Here is a 26,111-nt window from a genome sequence, read left to right on the forward strand (position 1 = left end):
ATAGATAAAGATATGAACTATTGCCGATGCATAAAATTATAATAATTAAAATATAAAAAAAATTCGTAACTTCTAAGATTGGCCTCTAAAAATAAAATTTTGAAATAAAATGAAAGAATAAAAACCACAGTTGCCACATCATGTCCTCTGCGTCAATATGTGCGTCATACTAATAAATAATCATTGTAAAATAACTCTGAAAAGTTAGCGTACGTAGAAGTGGAAAGATAATTGATTACGGTGAAATCAAAACCATTCATTTTCCACAGAATATAATTGCTTGTGATTGTAGTTTTATCGATCGACAAGCGGCTCCAATACTTGCGATTATCAAATGAAAACGGCCCAGCATTATTATCGTCAACGTGAACATTTGAATAAAAAAATTACAATATTAAAAGAATTATTTTTGTCTAATTTTACCATTTTAAGCCATTAATAAATAACATTAAATTTATATACTCTGCAGCTCTGTAACTAAAATTTTATACAGAAATATCTGATTTTTAAAGTTAGAAAATTATGGTCTTTGAAACACATACTGTAATTTTTGCAGAATATTTTCCATTTCCGATCAAAAGCCAAACATCAGTGCGCATTGCGACGGAAACATATAATTAATTTATGATTATTTTCCAGTCGCTCTCCATGGCACTGATATTTTGTTACATTTGCCTCCAACATGCACACTATTGTGCTGACTTCATTTGCTGCGATTGTATTTGTAACTTTATTCATTCTTATCTATATTCAAATTATTAGATATGTAAAATTACTTTTAGTTGACATCACTTTCTGTCTCCTTCCCAAAAGTCCCACATGTCCCAATGAAGCCAACCGCTCACACCAGAAGGGGTATATATCAGAATTTATTTTGCTCATTATCTTATTGTTGTTTATATGTCCACATTGTTGCAAATAAATTGTTTACATTCAAATGCTGAAAATCATTTATTTTAAAATAAAAACTAAATAATGGCAACGATTTTAGAAATATTATTGAAATAGTCAAATCCAGTCTTTACAGGAATGGTGGTTAAAATTTCTAATTGTTTTCCAATAATTGATTAAATGGCTCATTTGTTGTAAAGACTTGATTTGACTATGTCAATAAGGAGGCCTTAAACCATATAATATAATAGGAAAGACCACGGCCTTCAGAAGAATAAGCATAATAAAGTGCTGCGGGAAAAAATCATGTTACGTTTCTTCAAAAACCAAAGTACCACTCTTCAATTCAACGGTCGTCAAGAGCAATCGTGTAAGTTCTTGAAACTAATATATTACGCACGCATCCTTGATATAATTTGATAAAATTAAAATATTAGAAGACAACGGGGACTATACATGATTATGTAGAATCCAAATCAACAATTATAATGGATTATAATTCCGTGTAAATTTTATTAATGATTCAAGGATATTAAAACTGATCATACTGTGCATTTATAATGATTTATCAAAAAGTGAATCTGGCCCTGAAAAAATGACTGAAACTTTTTCAACGCCTGTTAAAACAATAACCGAGGACGCAAAAAGATTTACCATGATTGATTCATCGTCATCAAGTGTCTCAGTTTCTGATGCTGAGACATCTTCTGTTGGGCTAGGAATTACTGAGACACCCTCAACAACTTTGGTAGAATCGCTTTTGAGTTCTGCTAACATAGTGAGGGCAGCGAGCGAATCCACGTCATCCAAAATCACTGACATTACCATACCCACTGAACGTATAATAACAGTTCCAATTGCAAATTTAATGCCGGCCAGTGTGGTGAGCATTTTCACATCATCAAAAATATCAATTACTACTGGTAGTCCTGCCGTAACTACCGAAACAACTGTTTCAACAAAACCCGACACCACTACAGCTATGCAGACAACAACAACTATGTCCCTTGCAGAGAAAACGGTAACATAAGAGTTAAATAGTTTTAACGTATCCGTTTATAAATGAAAGCAGGAGCTCCTGAAAGGAAACTGCAACACATCCTACGCAAAAGACGTATAAATTTTACTAGAAAACTTTTTTGTTATCTAATGTACTGTTTATTTTTTTATTTCTTTTTAAAAACCAAAGCCTACAGCTTTTTTACCTGACGGGACATTAAAAAGTTTTTTAATAAGAATCAGCATTTTAATTAGCATATTCATAATAAAATTTTGACTACAGATGCTTCACAATATGGATTTTGGGTAGAAGCTTGTGGCCAGCAGTATTTATTTGGAAGGTCATTGGTATTTTCATTTTAAATAATTTTGTGCATTTAAATACGCTATGAAAAATAGGTGCACTGGACGGAAAATTTTATCAATTGCTACAAAATTGGCATGGAACCGATAGCTTTTGAAAATTCCACCAAACAAAACTGTTTTTATAACAGTCTAAGTTAATGTTCTTTTTTTTAAATAATGGCATCTAAACAAGTTATCATAATGAAAAGTTCCCAAATGGAAATATCCTTCACAACTTTGGACGTCGGCCCAACGTGTCAACGCAACGAGCTTCTCGTGGTGTTTGAAAAACGGTTCATTGGCGGTTAGTGAGGCCAAGAATCTATGGGCCAACATGCAGCCAGACAACTTAAACGGAAACCAAAACTGCCTGCAACTCAACGCGTACAAATTGAATTATGTATTGACCCTTTCAGATCAAATGTGTACCGATAAATATTTCCTAGCTTGCCAGGCATGTGAAAATATGTTTGTTTAAGCGTATTGATAATTTCTGTTTCACCACAGGGTCCCCTAATTTTGTCTCCAAAGTTTCCAACACCCATCTACCCAATTATACCTTGCTTGATGAATGTTTGTGCTTAATTATGAATTTTTCGAATATTACATATAAAATAAATATATTTTTTACAGACAACAAAATTTATCACCATTAAAAAACAGCCGTTTTTAATCAGTTGGTTTAATTTATGGTGTCGAATTCAATAATGGTGAATTATTTTTTTAAGGACGCAGCTACATCGGAAGTTGGATTAGGTTGAACGGGCGCGTGTATATGTTCAGCTATCGTAGCGTCACACAGACTGTACGATAAGTTTGTGCTTTTTACAGATAAATTGGATAAAAACAAATAATTAATATCTAGTACGCAGGGGCTATTAAGGAATGTTGCAGTATTGGAATGAGCCTACTCAGTTTTGACCTGACAATCAAATACGAAGCATTGATTAACGCAATTAAAAGTAAGGAGGTAAAATACGGTCCCGTAATATGCAAAAAATGATATTAATTAATCTAATAGCCGCTAATATAACTATTGAATGACCTTTAGCGTTAGGAGCGGATGGAGATTATTTTTGGACATCCGGGATTAAAACGGCGAGCGACGGGAAATTCGGTTTCTTAGCAGTCCAGAAGCCCTTTGGAGGAAATGCTCGCTGGGAACCAGGTCAGCCGGACAACGCGGGCGGCATCGAGAACGCTGTTGCAGTTTATGTAAATGCCAGTTACGCACGGTTGTTTGATTTTGAGGAGAGGAAGATAATGAGATTTATATGCGAGGTTTAAATATAATTTGAATTTCTATATATAAAAATTTAAACGAATGAAATCTAAGGGATCTGATGCAACAACAAATAACACAGCCGGAACAACTGCCAGCAATGAATGCGCCTTTACTTACAACGTTAGCCAGAGTGAGAAAATGATTTTTTTTTTGTTCATTGTCTTCAATATTTCAGTCCGAGGTGATCATAACGTCAGGGAGGTGAATGTATGAGAATTTTAGGAGGAAATGGAAGCATGAATCTTTAAATTTATCTCTACGAATATTTTTTTTTTAAGTGAAAAGACAATCATATAGTTTTAAGAAACCATCAGTGATGTGGAGGAAAAATTGTTTATATTATTGTGAACCATTATGGATAAAAAGAAGGAAAAGTAACAGCAGAAACACTTTCAGTTGAGATTGACCAACTACTAAATAACACTCACAACTTGGATATTCGAATGAAGGCAAATTTTATACCAATATAATATTCTAACAGGAGACATTTGACACTTTTTATATTTTTGGCAGTGCTTTTTGCGGTGCATGGGAGAACAAGCAGGATTGGTATATCACAGAATAAAAAAGACGCCAAAATTATTTCTAATTATTGTTGCAGATGGTAAACGGAGTGTACATTGACAGCCAAGTTTTGGCGATTCTGGAGAATATGGCTCAGGGAAATATTAGCGAACTATCACAGAATGTGGCAGTTGCCACTGAATGTGGAAACACGCCAGGTTTTGTTATAAAAATTTTTGTTGCACGAAATTTAAAACGAAATTTTCAAGATGGTATGGACGAATGCGAAAAGGCAGCAGAAATTATCAGATGCAGCTATGACAAATCCCCGGATGTTGTGAGAGCAGTTATCACAGCCGTCGATCAATCGCTGCCCACGGTTTATTCAGGATAACGATTTGTCAAATGTTAATTCATTTTCCCGACAGCCGCCTAAGAATGATTTTGTGTCTTTGCAAGGCCAGTGCCCAAGTAATGTATCATGTGTCTTAGATGTGCGCGTTTCTATTTTCATAATATAAGCGAATTTTATTAATTTTTTTTTTATCATTTTAAAAGCCTATTAAGCAGAAGATAATTGGCGATTGCACTGGTATCAAATTATAAATTTAAATAAATAAATAAAATATTTATAATAACCAGGTACATGCAATACGACTTTGGGTGAAGTCGACCAATTGTGTGGTAAAAAATGGTATCGAACGTATGCCTCGGTAATCAAATCAAAGTCACTAAATCGAAAAATAATTTAATATGGCACTTTTTTAGTATAACAACACTCAAAATTTAACTTGCGCTTGTGCCGAAGTTGGAATGAAATTGGGATCGTTGGAAATTCCAAGCATTTTAAAATGCATGCAAGTCTCCAACGCTTTTGGTTTGTAATTTTTTTTTAAATTACAATCTACAAGAGCCTCTCTCAAACTAACAAATTTTTTTAAGTGTGCTTCCTTTTGAAACTAAAAATATCTGGTTATAATTATACTTTGTAAAGTGATGGTTTTATCTAATAGGTGGCATTCACGGGGTGGCAGGTTTATTTGACATTGCTGGCGATGGGAATTGGCGTTGGTGCCCATCCAAAACACCCTTTACAGCCGAGGGATACACCAGCGTTACGTTTGACCCTACTAATAGGGCTGGAGTTATGTATTATATAACGAATGACGTATTGCGCTTCACAAATCTTTTTAACATGCGGGCGTTTTGCTCTGATTAAAGCTCAAAAGTACATTTTCCCACTCAATTGAGTCCAAACACATTGGTAATAAGAGATTTTGGCTCGCAGAAAGCAGTTGCCTCTAACAAATTTTACAAATAAGGAAATTATTATTAAGATTGTTTTACAAACAGTTTGACCATAATTGATCATTTTTTTATTGCATAACATTTAATGATGCAATGCATGTAAAGACATTAAATAAATTTTTGCACTTTAATTGGAAGAATGCGATTATAAATATAATCAGAAATAAAGAACGTTTGCAAACTGAGGATCCAAAACGAAGGCAAAACCCTAATAAAAGGCTTTAAATTGCCAAATATTTTGTCTGATAGCGTTTACAGGATCCATCTAAAAATACCAGACGGATCAATTTAAGCCACTTTTGGTGACCAGTTATTTTCAACCCATAACCCAAACTGCGCAGATTTATACATATTACAAGTAAAAGTTAGTTTCACTAAAACAGACACTTTGTGCATTAGAATGCAGCTTATATCCTTCTCTGTTAACGTTCGCAATAATTCAAACTTAATAGAACTGCAAAAGTAGTGGCCCTGAACAGAATTTTTATAGTGCAATTTGGTGCCAAGTCATCAATAAAAATAAAATTATATGGCGTCACAGCAAAACCCTGCACTTGGTAACCATAAAAAAAGGATATTGAGTAAAAATCCTACCTTAGAGAATGTCATGCGCTGACTGATCCTGACCAGGGCAAAAATATTTCCACGGATGCTTTCCAGCTGCTCACTGATGATGATAGGTTTGCCTGCCTGATTGGTGGATTTCTTCAAAACAGTCCCTCTGGTCTAGTGCTGAATTTTGATATCTGCATGGGTCCTGTGATTCATTGACTGCCACTGGAATTCAATCAATTAAGTTTATTTATTTATATGGTGATTGATTTCAATAAAGATTGCAGATTTCATAGGGATTTTAAATTCAATTTCCACAATGTAAAAAATTGTTATATTATCAGATTAGCAAACAGACAAAAAAGGAGCATAACAATTTAAGAAGTGCTGTGTTAACTAAAATATGAAAAATCGATTTTTTTTTTACCTTCAAATTTTCAATCATGTTCTTTATTCTCAGCATGAGTCCATCCAAGTCTCTGGTATGATTACGATCTGTAAGCCTTGAATCCAAGGGAGGATCTTTGCATTCCCGTCTCAGTTTTCTGTTCCTGCAGACAGCAGATGAAAAGTTATAATCAACCCTATATTTTCACAATCAATATCACATAAAAGCGTGCAAGTGTTGTGCTTACAGCGACAAAAGCCAAAATATATATTGTGCATTTGAAAAAAATCAACATTTTCAATTTCATTGGACTATATTAATATTAATTGTGACAATAAAGTTTTCAATTACACTTTCAAAATATCGAAGCACATGGAATATTTTTCTATTGTTGAAAAAGTTTGGTCACAGAGCTTTGTTTTATGTACATATTGTAAAGCGGTATGCCCTTGTTAAATAATATTGAGATTCAGACACAAATTTATACATTAAATGTTGAAAAAAAAATCAATGATGAAATGAAAATTTATGTAAATCTGTACATTCATATGGCAAAATGAAAAACAGCTTATAAATTAGGGCTACAGAGCAGCCCGAAGCCATAATATTATGTAGAGCACGTTTAAAAACCAAAATTACCATTGTTCTTTGATTTCAAGAATGGTAAAGAATGTGAAAATTGAGATAAAACTTGCCAATGGAAAACAAAAGGATGAGATTCGCAATCGAGCCGAGCACCGAGTGCAGGCCGGTTTTGTCCTCTGCCAAAAGTTCCACCCACGCCATTCAGTTTCCAAGGAAAAGCTGTCCATGCTGGAAAATAAGATGGAATGAAATTACGAAAAATTAGCTTCTCTAGTTCAAAAATCGAGAATGTATTTCATGTTATGAATATTGTGTGTTTTTATGCATGCATGTAAATACCTCAATCGTGTGAAACTTTTTGGTTGTTTTGGGACTGTTTTGGAAAAAAAAACGCTGCTTTTGGACCTCCGCGAGTCTTTAAGAAGTGTTGCGACCCAAAAAACGACGTCACAATTAGCAAATTTTTGAAATATTATGAAAATATCACAAGAACAACACCAAAGTCAGATTAGTCAGAAGTCACTACAGGTGAATCCCCACCCCAATCCCCCGTTCTTATGAGAAGAAGAGAAGAAGGGGAAATCAGAAAAGCAACCAAACGGTATTTTGCGGTATTTTGCCTTGAAATCTTATTACAAATAATAAATTTAAATCATTTTATTTCCGGTGGCTAAAATTTGTTTTAAAATTAAAACATTAGGATTTCTTGATTTAAATTTAAGGATAAATGTAAATATTATATTTTGTGTTAGGTTGTCTGCCATTACATAAGAATTGACTGCGCACGGCGATATTTGAATTGGCGGGATTTTACACAGCCACGTTCACGCTAAATGTCGCCTTTATTTTGCCTTCATCAGATCGACGTTTGAGCAAAAAATGTCCCCTAAATTGAGATTGTATGAAACGAGTGGCGTTGCGCGTGCAGCTTTAGAGGCTTTCGAGAGGTAATCAGGAAAAATTCGGTTCTCGAAATTAAAATTTACACCGTCATCAGTATATAGAAGGCGCAAAGTAAAATCACTAATATTGTACAAGAGAAGTGGCACTTTTTAATTAATTTGTACAAATTGTAGCATCAATTGTTTACATGGGGTCGTACGCGCTTCCAACCTATGAAGTAACGCCGCGCCTTTAATATTACTGATCATCATTTCATCTGTGCATAATATTTAAAATAATTAGTTCTTGTACAGAGATTTTATTTTCATTTAAAGCTTGTTTCTGAAACATAAATTTCCTAATATTCATTCTTTACAAATTAAATTGAATAAAACTGCGGTTTATTCTTTGACTAAAATAAATTACCTTCTGTAGGCAAAACATTAGAAATAAAACAATTACGCATGCAGTATTAGCAATTTTAATTTATTAATTCTGGAAGAAAAAGCGTTTCAGTTAAGTAGTCATCATTAATGTGCTATGATGTTATTTTCGTATAATTCGGTACTATCTTTATATCTAGTATGTGACAGTCACATAAAAACGGAAACATTATGCAAAACTCTCCCGATGGACACATCACACACTGCTCCAAGACCCCGGTTCTCTTTTTCCTTCCCAAACCAGAGGATTTTATTCTGTATTAACGACCTGCTCTCTGGTCACGTGATTTCACCTTGATTGCTGTGTCAATGGAAACTTTGAACTGCCCGTAACATGCTCCTGTTCCTTTACTTCCGGAAACTTTGGTCATTTGCTTCTCTTTTGCACTTGACACATCCTAGCTTGCAATAAAGCTGCAGCTTGCTTTATTGGCAGCCAACAACTTTCACCTGCCAAGCTTACTCTCCTCACAGAATAAGCATGTTTATCTCGCTTTGCGATAAAAATAAAATAAAATATTTATAAAAAATATTTAAAATAAAATTTTAGATGGATTTAACAGAGATCTGACTGCATGGTATTCAAAGCCATAAAAAATAACAACACATACTTTTAAATTTAATAATTTTTAATATTTTTAAGAATAAATTTGGGCTGTTACGATTTTTCAAAACACGGTCAAGGATTCAAATTTGGGAGCAGTTTTTTGCAATCTTAAATAAATAAAATATTACTAAATTAACATTCACTGCTCTAAAAATTTCAATTGACAAATTTTATGGTTTTCATACCAAAATATTTTTAGAAAAAAATCTATATAATTATTTAAATAAATAATGACGTGTGTTGGATGATTTAATTGAATTTTTATTAAAAATCAAGACGCGCCGTTGTCTTTACAGGCTGAAGAAGCAACCGTTTGAGCGGTGGCGTAGCACAGGTTGCATACTCGAGGAATCTGCAGTCGTCGGAAATAACACGAGGTCCGGCCGAAACAATGTTGCTGTGTTTACAACAGGGAGTAAAAAAGGTGCACAAAAGGCTTTTGTGGCGGGTGAAAAGAGTCGACGGGCATTTATCTGCGGCGAACAGCAGCGAAAATCTGCATTAAACACGGTGCTTTTTAAGAGCACCCTGCGCTATGATGAGCCTTTTGAGCCGCCGAGTGGCGATAAGCACGCGGTTATAAGGATGGTTTTTCGTGTAAAAGGAAATTTTTATTTGGAATTGTATTATCGTGGAGGCAGCGTCAATATGACAAGCCTGGCAGAGCGACGACAGCGGCGGGCGGCAGGCAGGGTGAATAGAAGTCGGCGATGCGATAAGAGACACTCAGTCAGTTTTATATGTAAAAGCATCCAGTCGACGACAAAGCAGAGAGAGAACGTCGCTCTCTCGCGCCTCCGCTCTGCTCGTATCGGGGAATAAAGAAGGATCCATTGTGGGACACGCGCAAACACAAAGAAAGAAGCCACGCCTTTTGTTACTTTAGCTGATGATCTCTTTGTGTTGGTTGGCTAACAAATAATAGACCCGCGCCGCCACAGACAATGCAATCAATTTTAGCAGCGTGTCCCGCACAATAGCCCTGCATTATAAATCAATAAGCGCACTTGATTCGATCTCGCACAATGCACCAAGCGCTTGCACATAATCACGCTGCAATTTTTTGCCAAATTGAAAGAACACTCGATAGCAAATAGTCAAAAAAATGTACTTCAAAATGACAGACTGGAAAAAACCTGAAAATATCTCTGAAGTTAATTTCAAAGATTTGCACTGAATAAGAGAACAAATTTTTGTAAAAGTTATAAAAATAATTTATGTTTCCCTTTGCAAAACTAAATTTTAAAATTTCAATTAGTGAATATTTAAGTGAAAAGATCAAAACATTTTAATTTTTCTTACCGAGTATATTTAATTTTCAACAACTCACAGATAAGGGACTTAAACCTGAAACATTTCATAAAAACGTATAATCCAAATATGGTTTACAGCAGATTTAATACTCCTGGCTTTACTTTGATCCATATATCAAGAGACGCGCTCCTCCTATCGTAATTCACATTAAACAAGACAAAAACATTTGAAAATCACTGATATGTCCTCTGATAATTAGGGAGCAACAATTATTTTTTTACAAGCCACTTCACAATGTCCATTGGGCGTATACTTGTGTGACCCATTGAGTAACTTCTATGCCGAATTTGACGGTGAAGGGGTTGTTGAGTCTTTTGGCTGCACCTGGAGCGACAGGGCGATTGGCCTCGGGATGGCGATCCGCAGAGGCTCCTGCTCCAGACCAAAAGAAGGTCGGGCCGAAACGCACTCGCTGCACTTGGAGACCGGAGCGCACAGGGCGGGAATGCTGCTGAACTTTGTGGGCACCTTGCTGGGGCAGCTGGGGTGTAGGGGTGGGGCCAAGGGCAGTGTGTCAGGGGACTTGCGATCCGTCTCCTCCTTGTCCCGGCCGAGGCAGGAGTCAAAGAGGCGGGGGTAGAAGGGCAGGGAAGGCTGGTAGGGGAAGAGGCCCTGCAACCTGTGCTGTTCGATCAATTTGCTTGAATCGGCTGAGATCTCGGAGAGGGGAGGGGGAGCGGGGAAGGGGAAGAAGGAGCGCACCACCGCGTGGTGGAAGGACTCCAGGGCTGGGTTCAGGAAGTTGCTCTGGAAGGGGTAGAAAGAGAGTCTTTGGTTTGAGCTTGACGGACTGGCGGCCGAAGGAGTGGCAGTGGAGGGGACGCACGGTTTGCCAAATTTGTGGTGACCTCCCGACGACCCTGAGCCGTGGTCTTTGGCCTTCAGGTTGCTCTTTGGCTTCCGTCGCGGTCTGTACTTGTAATCAGGGTGCTCCGACATGTGAAGGGCCCTGCAACAAAAATCAGGAATTCACTTTTAGTGTTCGTCAAATCTGTAGCAATCATTAAAATTCCCATTAAAATCAACGTACTTTAACCTCTCTAGCTTGACTGGGAACTCGTTAACACTGAATTTAACATGATTTCTTTTGAAATCTTAAATTCAATAAAATTTATTATAAGCAATCAAATTTTCGAGAATAAATAAATAAATGATCGATTCATTTGAAAATAAAACTGGAAAGTATTAATATTTAATTTTAATGTTTTTGAATTTAAAATCAGCTTTTCCAAAGTGAGTTTTTGAGTCGTTTTTTGTTTCCTAGAAAAAAAAACACTGTCCTGCTCTCTTTCAATGAAACAAATAAAAACAAACCCCCGTCGAGGAAAAGCAGATATTAAATTCAAACGCTATATGAATCAACATCCCACCAGGAAATTTTTCTGAAAATTATTTAAATTTACATTTAATTCGTTTTTTTTTTTATTATAAACAGGTCAAAATAATATTAACCATCGATTTTAATTATAGAGCAGCTCAAAGTATATAAATCTAATTTTAAAGTAATCCCTTCTCTCAATGGGAAATAAAAAGCATGAAAAACTTGTAGGATGAAGAAACTTGAATAAAAATTTCCAGTACTTTTACTTTAATAAGTCGGAACAAACTCAAATTAACTAGAATTTTCATGCAAAAGATTTGCAAAGTTCTAGCTTGGTGCAAGTAGCAGAGGCAAGTGAGGTCAATCCATTATGCAAATTTTAATTGAAAATTAATTCACTGCATTAATTGCACAAAATGCACGTCAAGTTGGTGCATATTCATGGTGCAGACGCGCGGTTTAAAATGTGCTTGTCGGCTGGCAAGTGTGTTGTATTATTATACGGCGAGCGAGCGAGAGAGAGAGAGAGAGAGAGAGAGAGAGGATGCCGTTCTGTGCTGATATAACATTTAATGCGATTAAAAGTCACAAATACAGGCACAATGGAAATAAAAGAAGGATTAGCGCTCCTCTCTCTCGCTCGTTCGCTCGATGCACCTCATTCTGGCGTGCGCTCTTGTCTTCTTTCAGCGCTGCAAACCGACCGACCGTCACTGAATGCCTGCAGCAAATGTGACTAAAGGGTTGGCTGTTGGCAAAACAAGCGCCTTTCAAACACAGTGAATACCAAATCCGCCATTAATTGAGCGCTTCTTTTCAACGCCGTGTGAGATGAATTTCAATGAGAGCCTTTTTGTTGAGCAAATTGATAACTTGCGGAATGAAAACCAGAATGAATTTTTTATAATTTTTCAAACCAGCCTTATTTTAATAAAAAGGTTTAACAGCTTTTAAAGTTAAATTCATTTGAAATGAAATTGGACAGATTAAGTTAATGAATTTTATAAATAACAGGAAGCTGTAATTTTTGTTATAAAAAAAGATTATTCTAAAATTCTGAAGCCAAAAAATCAAACTACCACAAAACCTGTCAAATTTTATTTCTTATATCAGAATTGATAGGAAATTCCACCAGCGAAATACTTTCAATAAAATTTACTTGCTGTTTTTCCAATATAAACAACATTTTATTTAAAAAAAAAAAAAAAAAATCATTTTTGGTCCTTCTAAAATAAAAAATAATCTGTTAAGATAAAACTATGATAGTGAAAGAATTAAAATACAATTATTCTTCATTATATTTTATGCATGAATGCCGTGAATCTAGTTTCATATAGAATATTAAAAATTAATTAAAAATATTTAAAAAAAAGAAAATATATATTTAAACAAAACAATTTTCAGCATATAATAATTTGAAGATTTTTGCGTTCAATTTTCCAATGATATGGATTGGCATATAATCAAACCAAAACCGGTCGGTGGCAAAAAAGGGGTGCGACGCACACACAGGGTGTTCATGCATGGAGCCTTACCTCAGTCGCTTGGCCTCGTCAATAAATGGCCGCTTTTCGGCTTCATTGAGCAACTTCCACTCGCATCCGAGCCGCTTGCTGATCTCCGAGTTGTGCATCTTGGGGTGCTCGAGGGACATGCGGCGCCGCTGGCCGCGCGACCACACCATGAACGCGTTCATCGGCCGCTTGATGTGCGTGTTGGACGCACCCTGGTCTCGCGACCCTGGCGAGTCCACGGACACCAGGTGGCAGTGGTCAGGGGGCGAGCGGGGCTGCTGCTGGAAAAGGGCCTCGGCCGACCTGCTGCTCGGCTGCATCATCCTCCCTCACCTGCCAACAACCAAAATTTTCCCATTTTTATTTCCACTCGCCCAATAGATATCGGAACAATCTGATGCGCGCGCTGCCTGTGTTTTTCTCTCGTTTGTCTCTTCGACCGGAACTGATAATTGCTGGTTTTCACGTTTTATTGTGTGTTCTCCGTGTTACACGGCCGCGTTTGTGTTCGTGGTGCGCCTAACTAGATTGACAGTCCTTTTGTTGTCCTCTATTGATGCCTTTTCAGTTGGTGAGAATAGATAGACGATCCGTGCTTTTTGATTAATGTGATGTTTGTCACATCTTTAAATTAAGCACACCTTGGCAAATAAGTATTTATTATTTAAAAATTAATTAAAATTAAAGATAAAAAAGTCTATCAGAAATTTTAGAAACAACATTAGGAAAATTTTGAAAATATTCTTGGTGTCTTGGAGGTTTATCATTAGCAAAAATCTTTTAATAACTATCGCAAATTACATAAAATATATTTCTAGATTTTAAATTAACAAATTAAAAGACGGTATCTTGATATTAAGAAGAAGAAAAAAATACTAATAGAATTGTGCTAATTTTAATAATAACCTCACATAAATCTTCAATAAATTTAATGAATTATATTTTCAATTCAATAATTATAATAATAATTCATTTATTATTATTTTCTTTGTATATCTATGGAAATTTTCATGGGAATTAATATCATATTACAACATCAGAGGATGTGCAGAGATTGCTTGTCACAAACCAAAACGATGGACAAGCTCAGTTGCGTTGTGAACGCGTCAACCTGCCCCTTTGTTTAACACTGAAAGCGCACAATAAATACCTACGAGTAAAATAGGCCATTTTACCATGCATAAACGTCCAAAACGTGCAAGTGAGATAGATGCGAATCAAAATTTATTGCCTTTTCTGATGCACTTCCTGTCATTTCACTTGCGAAAAGTTGATTTGCGCCAACTGATTTGAAAAAACGCGCCCTCGTTCCTAGTTTGATTTTTTCCAAGTATTATTATTGTTTATTTTATTTAATATGACCAGAAAGCAAGTGAACGATATTATAAAATTTAGTAATTTCCACGAAATTAGATGCAAAAATTTGCTAAATTATTTTGTGTCCGTAAAATATTTTTTCAATAAAAGTTTTGCCGTTTCGCTGGGCATTTTTTGCTTTTGCAAAAGCTGTACAAAAGACAGGAATTTGCCTCACAGAGGGGACATTTCATCAATTTGAACGGCACAAACCCATGATGTTTTTCAGCAGAATTGAAAAAAAAAGATCAATTTTACATAGGAAATTGAAACCAGAGACGCGCTGTTTTCATCCAATTCAGCACGAGTGATTTAAAAAAATTGGAAATGACACAGGGAACTAGCAGTATAGTTATAGTTCCGATTCAAAATAAAAATATTTTAATGTGGAAAGTACATTTTATATCAATTTGCGCATGGTAATAAAAAGAATATGGCAATGAAATATCGTGTTATTTTGTGGTATACTAGAAACGTAATGAGATTAATTAATGAAAAAAAATTGAAATATAAAATAAACGAGAAAAATTTAATAAAAAATCATAATTTGTTAATATAAAGTTAAACTTTTCGATCTCACTCCATTGAGTTTTTCAATAAAACCATTAGCATTACAAAATTACAAAGATTTTTCTTTTTATATTATTAAAAAATACAAGAGTATCATAGCATGCAAGAAAATAACTTATGTTTTGCAAAGTATTAATATAAATATTTGCGAAATTGCAAACTTCAAAAGGACTTGTCTTGACTCAAACATGAAAATTGGCTGTTAGCTCATTTGAATAACGGACTTAAACACTTTTCAGGTAGTTAACGTTGTTTTTCTTCTTAAATAATTTTAAATATAAAAGATAAAGATTGACAAGATAATGAAATAAATGTTTTTCTATTCTTCCAAATTAAATTGGATTTAATCTAGCAGCTAACTAACAAATAGTTGCCTGAATCAAGGTTATTTGAGGAAAAAAAGAAACGAAAATCATAAAAAAAAATTCCTGAATGTACTTTTCACATTTTTCAAAAACATTTTTACGCTATTTTTAGGCCAGCAATTAAAGAGGTCACTAAAGAAAGGTTGGATAAATTTACCTAGACGAGTGTTCAGGGTATCCAGCAGTGACGAGAACGGACGCGACGGGCATGAAAGCGAGCGGGCCTAGCAGTGACAATGTTGTGGTGCAGCAGCACTAAAGGCCCGGCAGTGGCACAATAGCCGCGGCATTTTGTTTATTAATTCGAAGAACCGGCAATGTGATTAATGCCCGAATGAACAACACGCAAAACTCTTTCCCGGTCGGTCCGAGAGTGGAGCCGAGATAGACGGAGGCAGACTGCACGGAGCCAGCCCAATCAACGCTCCACCTCTTATTCGCGCGCCCTCGCTCCTATTGCGACTTGTCTGCGCCCCGAACTTGCGCCGCGCTAGCTCGATCTTCCCTTTTCCCTTTGTCGCAGCCTCTCTCTCTCTCTCTCTCTCTCTCTCACACAACATGGACCACAATGCATGGTGGCAATTACCTATTCTTTTCGGGGGCGGTGCACGATCACACTTTGCGACCGGAAAAACGCTTTTCCTTTGCCACGTTTAATTGAGAGCAAATGCGCGCGGAGGGACAAGCAGGGTCTGTACCTTCCGGCCGGCGCGAAGTGGACCTCCAATGGACCAGTTTCCTTCGCTTTGTTTGTATGAATATAATATGTGCCAATACACTGGCAGGCTCTTTTCACGTCCGTCCGTGTTTATGCGCACGGCTGATAAATTACTGTGGGAAATTCGCTTTTCCCTTTCTACCTTTTTGTCTGTTTGGCCCTGCGAATAAAGAATTTGTGTTTGGTTCCAATGAAAAAAAACACCCTGCATGATAAATTTGCTATCGAATAAATGAAATAGATAGTTTACAATATCCTCTAGAAAATATTTTAACTCTTTGTAAAGTTTACATTAGAATGGAAAAATTAGAAAACTGAAGCTGTCAACAACAGAAGAATTCATACAAAAAGTTTCTAAATTAAAGTATAACTTTACAGTTGATTATTATATATTTAAAATCCGTGGGGAGAAATTTCATTAATTTATCTTTACAAATCCAGAAAACCAAAACGGAAATTTATAAAATATTAAGAGAAAACTGTCAGACAGAATAAAAAAGAATCTACTTTTTTCACAGATGTTTCACAACAATATTCATCTACATCATGATTAAAAAACGGAGTTCTGTAGTAGTTGCTCTACAACTTCTAGAAAACGTGATTAAATTTACAAATGTGTGTACTTGTGTAGCAAAAAAATTCTTTTGTTTTGCCTGAAAGATAAAGCAGCAAAGAATAGTGCTAGTACGTGCAATAAAAATAATATTTTAAAATTCACAATATCATCAAGTTCTAATTATAGAAATCTGCAAAAACAGCAGATATTTCTTCAAAATAAACAAAAGTTAAAAAGTTTCCGGTAATATTTTTCTTAATTTCAAAGAGTGCATAACTTGTATTCAGATAATGCAAACGCAACCATTGCATTATCACAATGAAATTGCCACAAATGCATATTTTTTTTCTAAACTTGTTGAAAATTAGTCAGGTTTGGCATTTGACCAGAAAGCCAAGCTTTTGATTGAATGAAAAATAGAACTACAATCGAACGGAAGCAAATTTTTCAATAAACTTTAATAATAAATGAAATTACATTCAAAGAACTGAAATATAATTTGTGAAAGTGTGTAAAAATAAAAAAAAACATCAGCTTTAAAACTGATAATTTTTAAATTAAATTTACAGAAAAAAATTTGTGTGTTCAGTTTTGCAAGCTATTTTCAGATTCATATGCAATATCATCGGATCAAGGAGCAAAAAGAGGCGCTATTATTTTCTCAGCGTTTATTACTATTGCCTGCGCTCTTGTCTGCTTGGCGAGGGTGATATGGATTGTGATGCGCGCGTATATTTTCACAAAGGGTGCGAGCGCGAGGGTGGTTTCATACAAACGAAGTAGAGAGAGATGATACACACCCGCACAGTGAGAAAGGGACGATGAAATCTATTTGTTTCCTTTGCAAACAACTATTGTGTTGTTATTTGAGCAACAGAAAAGAGAGTCAGAAAAAAGATATATTTATATCTCGGCTCTCGGATATAAAAGATCCGAGCGTATTTTCTCAGGCGCGGCTGATAAAAATTTGACACTGCTGTTTATTGTTCCCGGGCTGTTTGCCTTTTATAAAATTTTGGATTTTGCTGCGTTACCAAGACGCAAGACTGTATCACAAACAGAAGTGCAAATCGCGATTACCGAAACAAACTTGTGCTCGGAGTGAATTTAATAATTTTCCCGTTCAGGAAAGCGCTCTCGAGTCATTAAAATGCGCGAAGAGCTGAACACAGCTCAAAATTATTTGTAGATAGCAACTGGTTTCCTGACAATAATTAGAAACAGACGAGTAATGCCCTCGCGGCAGCGATAACATGAGCGCACAACTCTGACTTGCACAATAAACTGCATTATTAAATTCGCCAAATCAGATGATGCGAACTAATTGTAAGTGAGCGCAAGAGAAACTTTCCGCCGTGTCTTTTATCAAATTCAAAACTTGAATATGCTGATTGTTGTGCGGTAGAAGTTACATATTTGTTCAAAGCAAAAATAAATATCAGAGACTCACCGAAAAATCGCATCAGAATCAGGCCAGGACCGTCCTCTGTTTAATTGGGGCTCTTTTCCCTCTGCCTATGGGTTTCATGGACTGCTCATACTCCCTATATCTAGAAATAATTTAATCTCATTTAATTAAAAATTGATTTTTTTTTTTCAAATTTAAATTTCTCTAGTCAAATATTGTTACTTTTCCTTACATAAGCTCGTAGCGCGTCCTCTCTTTCTTAGTTAGCGAAGGCCTTGTTTTTTCCAAGGCATGCGTCATGTGCTTCCAGCTCACTATAAATTCTTGCTCTTCGACTTTGTTGCACATCTCATTTGAAAACTAAAGACAAGAAGTTCTAAAAAAGGAATGTTTTCAAAACAAAAACTTACAACATCCACAAACTCTTCCAAAGCGGCTAGCTGTGCTGTTTGTAGTAGGGCCTGCAAAGCATTGCTTATACAAATTTCTGAATGGTATGAGCTTGAATGACTCACTTGAATGTCTGCTCCACAAAAACCATCAGTCATTTCCGCCAGCTTATTTAAATTGGTGTCACATGAAATTTCCAGCCCACTGGACAATATTCTTAAAATTTCGCGTCTCTCGTCCTTAATAATTTAATTTTAATTGAATCAATTTATGATAATAGCCTCAGTATTGAAATACATACCAAAGTTGGTAGATTGCAGTACAGCATTGTATCAAATCGACCAGGACGCAAAAGAGCGCGATCTATCAAATCCGGCCTGCTGCTGGCCGCCAACACCCACACACCGGCCTCTACGGGCGAATCTACCCCATCAAGGGAAGTCAGCAGTTGATTTACCACTCTATCAGATACTCCTGTCGTGTCTCTGCCCCTCCTAAATAATATTTTGGCAAAATCAATAAAAGCGGTGCATAATAGATCAAAGTTGATTTTCAAATGGTCACAAACCTGGGAGCCAAACTGTCGATTTCATCGAAAAACAATATGCAAGGCTTTGCTGCTGAAGCCCTAAATTTAAGCAACTTTAGTAAAAGCTTAGAAAGTGGCTTGTACAAAAATACTTGTAAAATAAATTCCTGACAGCTTCTTCGCTGGCGCCAATAAATTTGTTCAGTAATTCTGGTCCCTTGATATGTATCAAATTCATCCCACTTGATTTGGCCAATTCAACCGCAATCAACGTTTTGCCCGTCCCTGGCATTCCATACAAAAGTGCACCCTTTTGAAGTTTCAAAGGGTTGCTCATAAATAGATGCGGGAACTAAAATTTAAATTTTTTTGATAAAACCTAAATAATCCAAAAATTATATCTTATTTAAATTATTAAACTTACGTTGAATGGCCAAAAAATCATTTCTGTCAGCTTTTCTTTCACACCAATGAGTCCTCCAACTTTTGACCACCTATCGAAGCCGTCTGCGGAATTATTGGAATCTTCAATTCGAAGTAAATTGAATTCTTTTAGACTCTGAGACGTGAGGTAGTTTCTAGCGCTTGATAAGTCCAATGTTGTCAAAGAATATCTTGCACCTCCAGCGACTTTAAAAGTCAATCCAAAATTACATAATTCAAGTAAAATTTAATTGAACCTACTCGATTTTAGTTTTTCAAAAACAGCGCGAACAGCAATATCACAGACATCTTGATAACTACAAATTTCTAAAATTTGAGAGCAACTTGCTTTCAAATCTTCAGTCCAATCTGCATCCAGCTTTTGAAGACACTGCCTTAGGAGTTGTACTTTATCTTCCTATAAAATTAATTATAAAGTTATAAGATCTTCATCAACTAAAAAAAATTATATATTATATTACCAATGTGAGGTCAGGAACACAGAAAACATCAACTGGAATAGTTTTGTCATCCCAAATTTTAACATCTTGATCAGATACAGTAGTTATGACAAAGCAGCCATGACGAGCACTAAACGAGTGGCTCATATTCCAAATAAATTGAATAACACTAAATTTATTTTAATTATATCATTAGTAGATTTTATATATTAATTTACCCCAGCCTATAAGAAGAGTCTGGGGACTCGTTAAGCTCGCTGGCTTGCGGAGGGAAAAATTGATCAATATTTTCAAAAATAACTATGCAGGGATCATGTTTGGCAGCCTCCACAAACAAATCACTAAGTTTGCTCTTTAACGTGTCCATAGTTTTTCCTGATCAAAGACGGAATCAATGATTGAAACAAAAATTAATTTTTATTTACCTTTGAATGCCTTGCAGTCTAAAGCTAGGTCGTGCATCTTCATGGGTGCTGAAGACATTTGTCTGATAAACTGATGAAGAAACTCTCCCACTCCACATCCTGGTTTCCCTTTCAAAACTACCAGTGGAGCTCGAGAGTGTGTTTTGGTATTTGCCAAAAGACTTTCTTTTAATTTGTGGAAAAGCGGAGACCAAGAACTAATAAAAAAAATTCACATTAGAACACCAAGTCAATCGAGGCTCAAAGAGGCAAATGGGCCTTTTTTGAATTATAAATTATTGCTCTTTTATCTAAGGAGTTCTCTTTCTTTCTAGAAAACTTTTTTTATCAATAATTGAATGCAGAATATGTAGACAAATTAACAAGTACAAGAAGAATAAAAGATTTTTTTACCTGAAATTTAACATTTCTTCTTGTTTTCTCTTTTCGATGTGAATTTCTGGTTTGATTTGCATCATCTCAGGTGCCACAGCAATGTTGCAAGTTTCCAAACTGGTTGAGGACAGTATTGTGAAAGGAGTCTTGAGTTCAAATTTGGCACTCAATTTGTCTTTCAGGCCAAAAACTGCTTGGTTTACAATTAATAATTCCCTATTCAATGTGTCTGCTAAGGACTTCATGCAATTTTTCACTTCCTCTGTTGTTACAATTTCAGAGGTTTGTACAATAAATTCACTATTTCGCACAATTTCAAGAGGTTCGATATAAATTTTGCATCCATCAAATACTTTGCACTGGCCTCTTACTCGTTTGTCAAGATATAAAATCGGTAGATTTGATAGAAAGTCATGGCTCGGGTAGATGTCTGGATCCGCAAAAAGCTGCAGTGTCAGAGAGAGGTCAACACTCAAAATTTTTCCAAGCGCAAATAAAAAATTTGGTCGAGCACAAGGATGAATTTTTGCCACAAAAGGTGAGGGATGGGGTTTCTCAGAAAATATAACTCTGCAAATTAAGTTCTTCTGCTGGTCATTTGTAGTTTGCTGATGAGCAAAACTTTTTTCAGAGGAAATTGGCGATGCGTCAGAGGCAGGCAAAACGTGAACTTCAGTCTCATTGGTCAAAAATGCTATGGTCGATTCGGGTACAATTTTATCTGAAATATCACATTCATAAACAAAAATAATGAAAATATAACTATAAAATATACCAGCAGTGAGGTTTATGGTGATCATGGGAGAAATCCAAATAGCAACGCTCTGTCCTTTCTTCATCACTCTTGTTTGGTCCAATAAAACATACTCAACAGTTGACGCATTCATTGCCTTAAGGTAGAATTATTTTCTTTCAATTTAATACAATTTTGCTGGCATAAAACTCACGAGAATCGAGTAATCAGCATCTGAGGTTGTGAAAATCACTTGGCTTGATTTAGGAATGAGTTGATCAAACTCTCTCAACGATACAATCGAGTTGTTCAGAGCATGGAGGGCTTTTGCAAATTTTTGTGAAATTCCCACTTCATCATCTTTCAGGCTGTTTAGTGATGACGTGAAGCACGAGCTGAAGCCAAGACACGTTTTTCCATTTTCATCCAGCACTTCAAAAATCTTTCCTTGCATCTGTCAGTAAATTAGAAAATACATATTAACAATTAATAGGATAATAATGTATAACATATATATTATAAAAAAAGTAAGTGTTTTGAAGAAAAAAATTGACGACATTTGTAAATACCTGATTTATTTTTTAACAAGAATTATTGGCTGAAAAATTATAAATTTCTACTTACCGAGTTCAAAATTGTTGAGTTTACATGCAAGAAACAGTCTTTAGACGAGACAAATTTCACTCGCATCAAACGCTTCTTGTTTCTCTCCATTTTTCTGTCGATTGAAGAGATTCTACACTTCTACAGGTTGAAAACTTATCAATCAGTGGAGCTGTGTGGCCAATCTTATCAGAATATTACAAAAATACATAGATCACGTAAAAATATGCAAGTCGTCCTTTCCGCGGCTGCAAGTCATGCCCCTTTGTTTATATTTTGAGCTGGTCATATGATTGGCAACGCCCCTCTCGTCACATGAAAATTGAAAACACTAACTTTGCATTGCACGGCTTAAAAGTGTCCTCTTTCCTCTACGTACATATGTAGTTTCCTCTTTCCTGCATCGCGGTTACGGTTACACTGATTTTATAAAAATAGCTGTTGAAATTTTAAGACTGAGAAAGGTTTGGTTTTAATACATACGTTGCACCAATATTACTTGTACATTGTGTATTAAAGTGCCAAAAGTTTATAAGATTATGATTTAATTTGCTTTTGCGCAGTTCATCATCGTTAAACATTTTTTTCGTCTTTGTATCTAAGAAATCATATTTTTCCATAGGCTTTTTCTTTACTTGGGGCTGCAAATTTCTTCTAATGACTTAAAGTCTGGTTTACAATGGAGGATCGGGAGCAACTGGTACCATCAACTTCAAATGAAGTCGACCAAATTGATGCAGACGAGGCTGCTACATCTTCGACAGAAGTCGGCAGCGTGTCTTATTTACCCAAGGTATATATTTATCCAAAATTGATGTTGGAGCCATTGTCATCTATTTAATTTCAGCTCCGAAGGCGGACAAATGAAAATATCATGGAACAGTCCTGGTGCAGTTTGCGCCAAAGGGTCGTCGGGGCTCCACCAAGAGATCAACTTAGCCATGAAATTATTGAAAATATCTCAACGCAATTTGAAGTCTATTGTTTATTCATAATTTGTTCTAGAAAAAAACTAAAAATTGTTTAAAAAATTTTAGAGCCTCGATTACGACATTTGCGAAAACAGACTGATGCAAAATGAGGAGAGGACCAAAGGGTACAAGTTCGTAGTCAAAAAGAGATTCGCCCGTTGGATCGTTTTCTTCTTCATCGGCGTCGTAACCGCCCTGATTGCCTGCTGCATAGATATTGCCATAGAAGAGCTGTCCCATTATAAATTCTACTACATGAAGCATTGTAAATTAAAAATATTATTGGCAAATAATTTCTAATTAACATTTTTACAGTTGTGGACTCATGCATGTCAGAACGGCGCATGTACATCCCTTTGCTATATTGGGTGGCGACCAATATTGTTCCTGTCTTAATTGGAACCCTCCTTGTCACCTACGTTGAGGTAAAAATCAAATGAAACAATTTGGGTGTATTTTTATTTTTTAATTTTAGCCAGTAGCAGCAGGAAGTGGAATTCCTCAAGTTAAATGCTACCTGAATGGAGTCAAAATTGCCCGAGTTGTGAGGATAAAAACTCTTCTTGTCAAGTCCATCGGAGTAACGTGCTCTGTATTAGGAGGGCTAGCTGTTGGAAAGGTAGAAAAATCCTGTTTTGTTTTTCACTCAAAATTGAAGTATTCGTTTTAAAGGAAGGTCCAATGATTCACTCGGGAGCTGTGGTAGCTGCAGGAATCTCCCAAGGGAAAACCACCTCCTTAGCCAAAGACTTTCATTTTTTCAACTATTTCCGAGAGGACCACGAAAAGAGAGATTTTGTGTCTGGCGGAGCCGCTGCTGGCGTTGCAGCAGCTTTTGGAGCTCCGATGGGTGGAGTTCTCTTCAGCTTGGAGGAGGGCAGCAGTTTTTGGAATCAAAGTCTAACTTGGCGCATATTTTTTGCCTCCATGATATCCACATTTACGCTCAATGTTGTCCTCAGTGCTTACCATGGATTTGCTGGTATGATTGCTAATAACTTATTTTACTTTTTTTCCAAAATTTTTTATTTTTCAGGGCAATTGTCTTACTCAGGACTGCTTAATTTTGGAGCGTTCCCCAACATGTCGTACGAAATTTTTGAGATCCCTCTTTTTATATTGCTGGGAGCTCTTGGAGGTGTTCTCGGGGCTCTGTTCAATTTTGCAAATCTGAAGCTAACTCTATTTAGAATGAAGTATTAAGTTTTTATATTATTTTTCGTAATTAATTTATTTAATTATTAAAAGGTATATTACAAAGAGGTGGATGAAAGTTGTGGAGGTACTTGTTGTGGCCTCCGTCAGTGCTACTGTGGCTTACACCATGATCATGCTGATCGACGACTGCAGACCTCTGGGTCAAGACCCAACAAAATATCCTGTTCAGGTATTTTAATGTTGAATTATAAAAATTTGGCTAGAAACTTTCTTTAAAGATGTACTGTGGAGATGGCGAGTACAGTGCTGCTGCTTCTATTTGGTTCCAAAATCCTGAAGCGAGTGTGCGTTCATTATTTCATGATCCACCAGGTAATTTATCAAAACCTTTTGTACTTAACTTTAAAACATTTTATGTCATATCTATTTTTAGGATCACACAATCCTCTAACAGTGGGGGTTTTCTTCCTGATTTACTTCTCTCTGTCCTGCTGGACTTATGGATTGAGCGTTTCGAGTGGCCTGTTCATTCCTTCCCTCTTGACGGGAGCAGCGTGGGGACGATTGGCAGGAATGTTTTTAGAATTCCTATTTCCCACTTCTGTGAGTGCATTTGAAATTTGCAACATTTTTTATTTATCATCCTTTTCAAGGCATGGGCGCAGCCTGGGAAATATGCGTTGATTGGAGCTGCTTCCCAGTTAGGAGGCACAGTCAGAATGACGATAAGTCTCACTGTGATTTTAATAGAGGCAACTGCCAATATCACTTTTGGTTTGCCGCTAATGATTACTCTAATTACTGCCAAGTGGGTTGGAGATTTATTCAATGAGGTAAAAAAAAAATACAAGCCAAGACATTTTGATTTTAAGTTAAATTGTATCCTAGGGTATTTATGACATTCACATCCATTTGTCTGGAGTGCCAATCTTAGGATGGGACCCTCCTCCGCTGTCCCATAATATTTTTGCTAGCGATTTTATGAGCTACCCTGTGATCAAGCTAAATTGTGTTGAATCTGTGGCAAGGATAGTTGACATCCTGAAGAGTGATAATGGAGAAAATCATTGTGGCTTCCCTGTTGTGACTTCCATTTACAATGAAGAGGTAGTAAGCTAATTTTAATGCAAGTAAAAATCACTAAAACAAATTTGATTTAGGAAAGTGGTCGCCCTGGCAGTAGTCTTTGCGGACTGATTTTACGTTCTCAACTTATTGTTTTGCTTCAAAACAAAATATTTATGGAGACCAAAGATGAATGGATGAACAAGTCTATTAGCTTGAAATTGTTCAGAGATGCTTATCCACGATATCCAAAAATTCAGGTATAGTTTATTATTACCAATTATTTGAAAGTATATAAATATTACTATTCTCTAGCAAATTCATATTTCTGAGTTGGAGCGCACTTTTTCCATCGACTTGAGACCATTTATGAATCCAGCGCCTTATACAGTACCTTTGGTAATTATGAATTTATTATTAGTTCTACTGTAGCTGATTGTTTTATTACCAGGCTGCATCTCTCCCGCGAGTGTTCAAATTATTCCGAGGTCTCGGCCTGCGCCACTTGCCAGTGATGAATGATAAATTTGAGGTATGTATTATGTTGTTTTGTGATACATATATGCAGTTTTTAATTTAAAAAATATCAGGTGGTAGGAATCGTGACTAGGAAAGACCTTGCAAAATATGGCTCAGGATCCTAAATGAGTGTCAAGCTTGAGAGTATTGCACTTTATCAGTGACGAAGCACTCCATTTAATTTTTAATCAATCATGACTTCTAGTTTTATGAAATTTAGTTGTATTTTATTTGTAATTACAATAACTTCTTTATTTATGTATGTTTCCTTATTTATATTGCAAAGGAACAAAGTTGTATTGAAAATAAACATTACATATTAAAAGTTTTGAATGGAGTGTATTTTTAACAAGACCATATTATACTGTTTATCATTTAATTGTTGATAAATAATTCCCAACCCATCCATGCCCAGAGCGAAAAGAATAGATGAACCGGAAGCACAACCAGGATGAATAAAGTATAGTACTCTGTGTCAGTCAAGACTCCATCCATCCCTCTGAAGTAAAATTTGTCTGTGAATTAAAAATCCGTTTGTAAATTTAAAT

At 35.9% G+C, this 26,111-nt stretch overlaps 4 protein-coding genes across 4 annotated transcripts; 2 read left to right on the forward strand and 2 right to left on the reverse strand.

Annotated features, from left to right (window-relative positions):
• Positions 1-660: 660 nt before the first annotated feature.
• On the forward strand, positions 661-6,103 carry LOC132202611 (uncharacterized). The gene is made up of 18 exons (XM_059629616.1): positions 661-724; positions 783-855; positions 1,143-1,261; positions 1,329-1,396; positions 1,468-1,912; positions 3,101-3,197; positions 3,287-3,516; positions 3,572-3,650; positions 3,917-3,969; positions 4,034-4,069; positions 4,122-4,242; positions 4,294-4,403; positions 4,453-4,518; positions 4,583-4,616; positions 4,667-4,737; positions 4,793-4,901; positions 5,038-5,173; positions 5,932-6,103. Exons 1-18 carry the CDS (start codon positions 683-685, stop codon positions 6,101-6,103), a joined length of 2,061 nt encoding a protein of 686 aa, XP_059485599.1. The 5' UTR covers positions 661-682.
• Positions 6,104-10,379: 4,276 nt separating this feature from the next.
• LOC132202612 (transcription factor SOX-14-like) lies at positions 10,380-13,261 on the reverse strand. The gene is made up of 2 exons (XM_059629617.1): positions 12,960-13,261; positions 10,380-11,052 (listed from the first exon to the last, which is right to left on the reverse strand). Exons 1-2 carry the CDS (start codon positions 13,259-13,261, stop codon positions 10,380-10,382), a joined length of 975 nt encoding a protein of 324 aa, XP_059485600.1.
• LOC132202715 (peroxisomal ATPase PEX1) lies at positions 13,130-22,101 on the reverse strand. The gene is made up of 17 exons (XM_059629809.1): positions 21,872-22,101; positions 21,462-21,701; positions 21,290-21,404; positions 20,533-21,235; positions 20,140-20,336; positions 19,933-20,089; positions 19,736-19,883; positions 19,515-19,671; positions 19,255-19,460; positions 18,983-19,182; positions 18,870-18,929; positions 18,603-18,795; positions 18,427-18,540; positions 18,322-18,372; positions 18,144-18,271; positions 17,954-18,053; positions 13,130-13,271 (listed from the first exon to the last, which is right to left on the reverse strand). The coding sequence occupies exons 1-16, from the start codon at positions 21,959-21,961 to the stop codon at positions 17,972-17,974; spliced, it is 2,841 nt and encodes a 946-aa protein (XP_059485792.1). The 5' UTR covers positions 21,962-22,101; the 3' UTR covers positions 13,130-13,271; positions 17,954-17,971.
• Positions 22,102-22,155: 54 nt separating this feature from the next.
• LOC132202718 (H(+)/Cl(-) exchange transporter 7) lies at positions 22,156-25,896 on the forward strand. Its single transcript, XM_059629811.1, has 17 exons — positions 22,156-22,314; positions 22,473-22,643; positions 22,698-22,826; positions 22,888-23,086; positions 23,137-23,246; positions 23,297-23,440; positions 23,494-23,803; positions 23,858-24,017; positions 24,070-24,208; positions 24,258-24,351; positions 24,413-24,582; positions 24,633-24,812; positions 24,868-25,086; positions 25,140-25,304; positions 25,360-25,443; positions 25,496-25,576; positions 25,635-25,896. The coding sequence occupies exons 2-17, from the start codon at positions 22,530-22,532 to the stop codon at positions 25,686-25,688; spliced, it is 2,352 nt and encodes a 783-aa protein (XP_059485794.1). The 5' UTR covers positions 22,156-22,314; positions 22,473-22,529; the 3' UTR covers positions 25,689-25,896.
• The last annotated feature ends 215 nt before the right edge of the window (positions 25,897-26,111 follow it).

The sequence above is a fragment of the Neocloeon triangulifer genome, unplaced genomic scaffold (assembly GCF_031216515.1).
Source record: "Neocloeon triangulifer isolate White Clay Creek 2 clone unplaced genomic scaffold, ASM3121651v1 ptg000015l, whole genome shotgun sequence".
Taxonomy (NCBI): Eukaryota; Metazoa; Arthropoda; class Insecta; order Ephemeroptera; family Baetidae; genus Neocloeon; species Neocloeon triangulifer.

What these genes read in the sequence shown, in the direction of transcription:
- LOC132202611 (XM_059629616.1), top strand. Translation starts at nt 683, where the DNA reads ATGCACACTATTGTGCTGACTTCATTTGCTGCGATTGTATTT. An exon ending in CGGTCGTCAAGAGCAATCGT is followed by an intron (nt 1,262 to 1,328) that starts GTAAGTTCTTGA and finishes TTAAAATATTAG; the next exon opens with AAGACAACGGGGACTATACA. An exon ending in GATAATTGGCGATTGCACTG is followed by an intron (nt 4,617 to 4,666) that starts GTATCAAATTAT and finishes TATAATAACCAG; the next exon opens with GTACATGCAATACGACTTTG.
- LOC132202612 (XM_059629617.1), bottom strand. Translation starts at nt 13,261, where the DNA reads ATGATGCAGCCGAGCAGCAGGTCGGCCGAGGCCCTTTTCCAGCAGCAG. An exon ending in GACGAGGCCAAGCGACTGAG is followed by an intron (nt 11,053 to 12,959) that starts GTAAGGCTCCAT and finishes TTTTTGTTGCAG; the next exon opens with GGCCCTTCACATGTCGGAGC.
- LOC132202715 (XM_059629809.1), bottom strand. Translation starts at nt 21,961, where the DNA reads ATGGAGAGAAACAAGAAGCGTTTGATGCGAGTGAAATTTGTCTCGTCT. An exon ending in CACCATAAACCTCACTGCTG is followed by an intron (nt 21,236 to 21,289) that starts GTATATTTTATA and finishes GTGATATTTCAG; the next exon opens with ATAAAATTGTACCCGAATCG. An exon ending in TGGAAGAGTTTGTGGATGTT is followed by an intron (nt 18,272 to 18,321) that starts GTAAGTTTTTGT and finishes TCTTGTCTTTAG; the next exon opens with TTTTCAAATGAGATGTGCAA.
- LOC132202718 (XM_059629811.1), top strand. Translation starts at nt 22,530, where the DNA reads ATGGAGGATCGGGAGCAACTGGTACCATCAACTTCAAATGAAGTCGAC. An exon ending in CTAACTCTATTTAGAATGAA is followed by an intron (nt 24,018 to 24,069) that starts GTATTAAGTTTT and finishes AATTATTAAAAG; the next exon opens with GTATATTACAAAGAGGTGGA. An exon ending in CAACAAAATATCCTGTTCAG is followed by an intron (nt 24,209 to 24,257) that starts GTATTTTAATGT and finishes CTTTCTTTAAAG; the next exon opens with ATGTACTGTGGAGATGGCGA.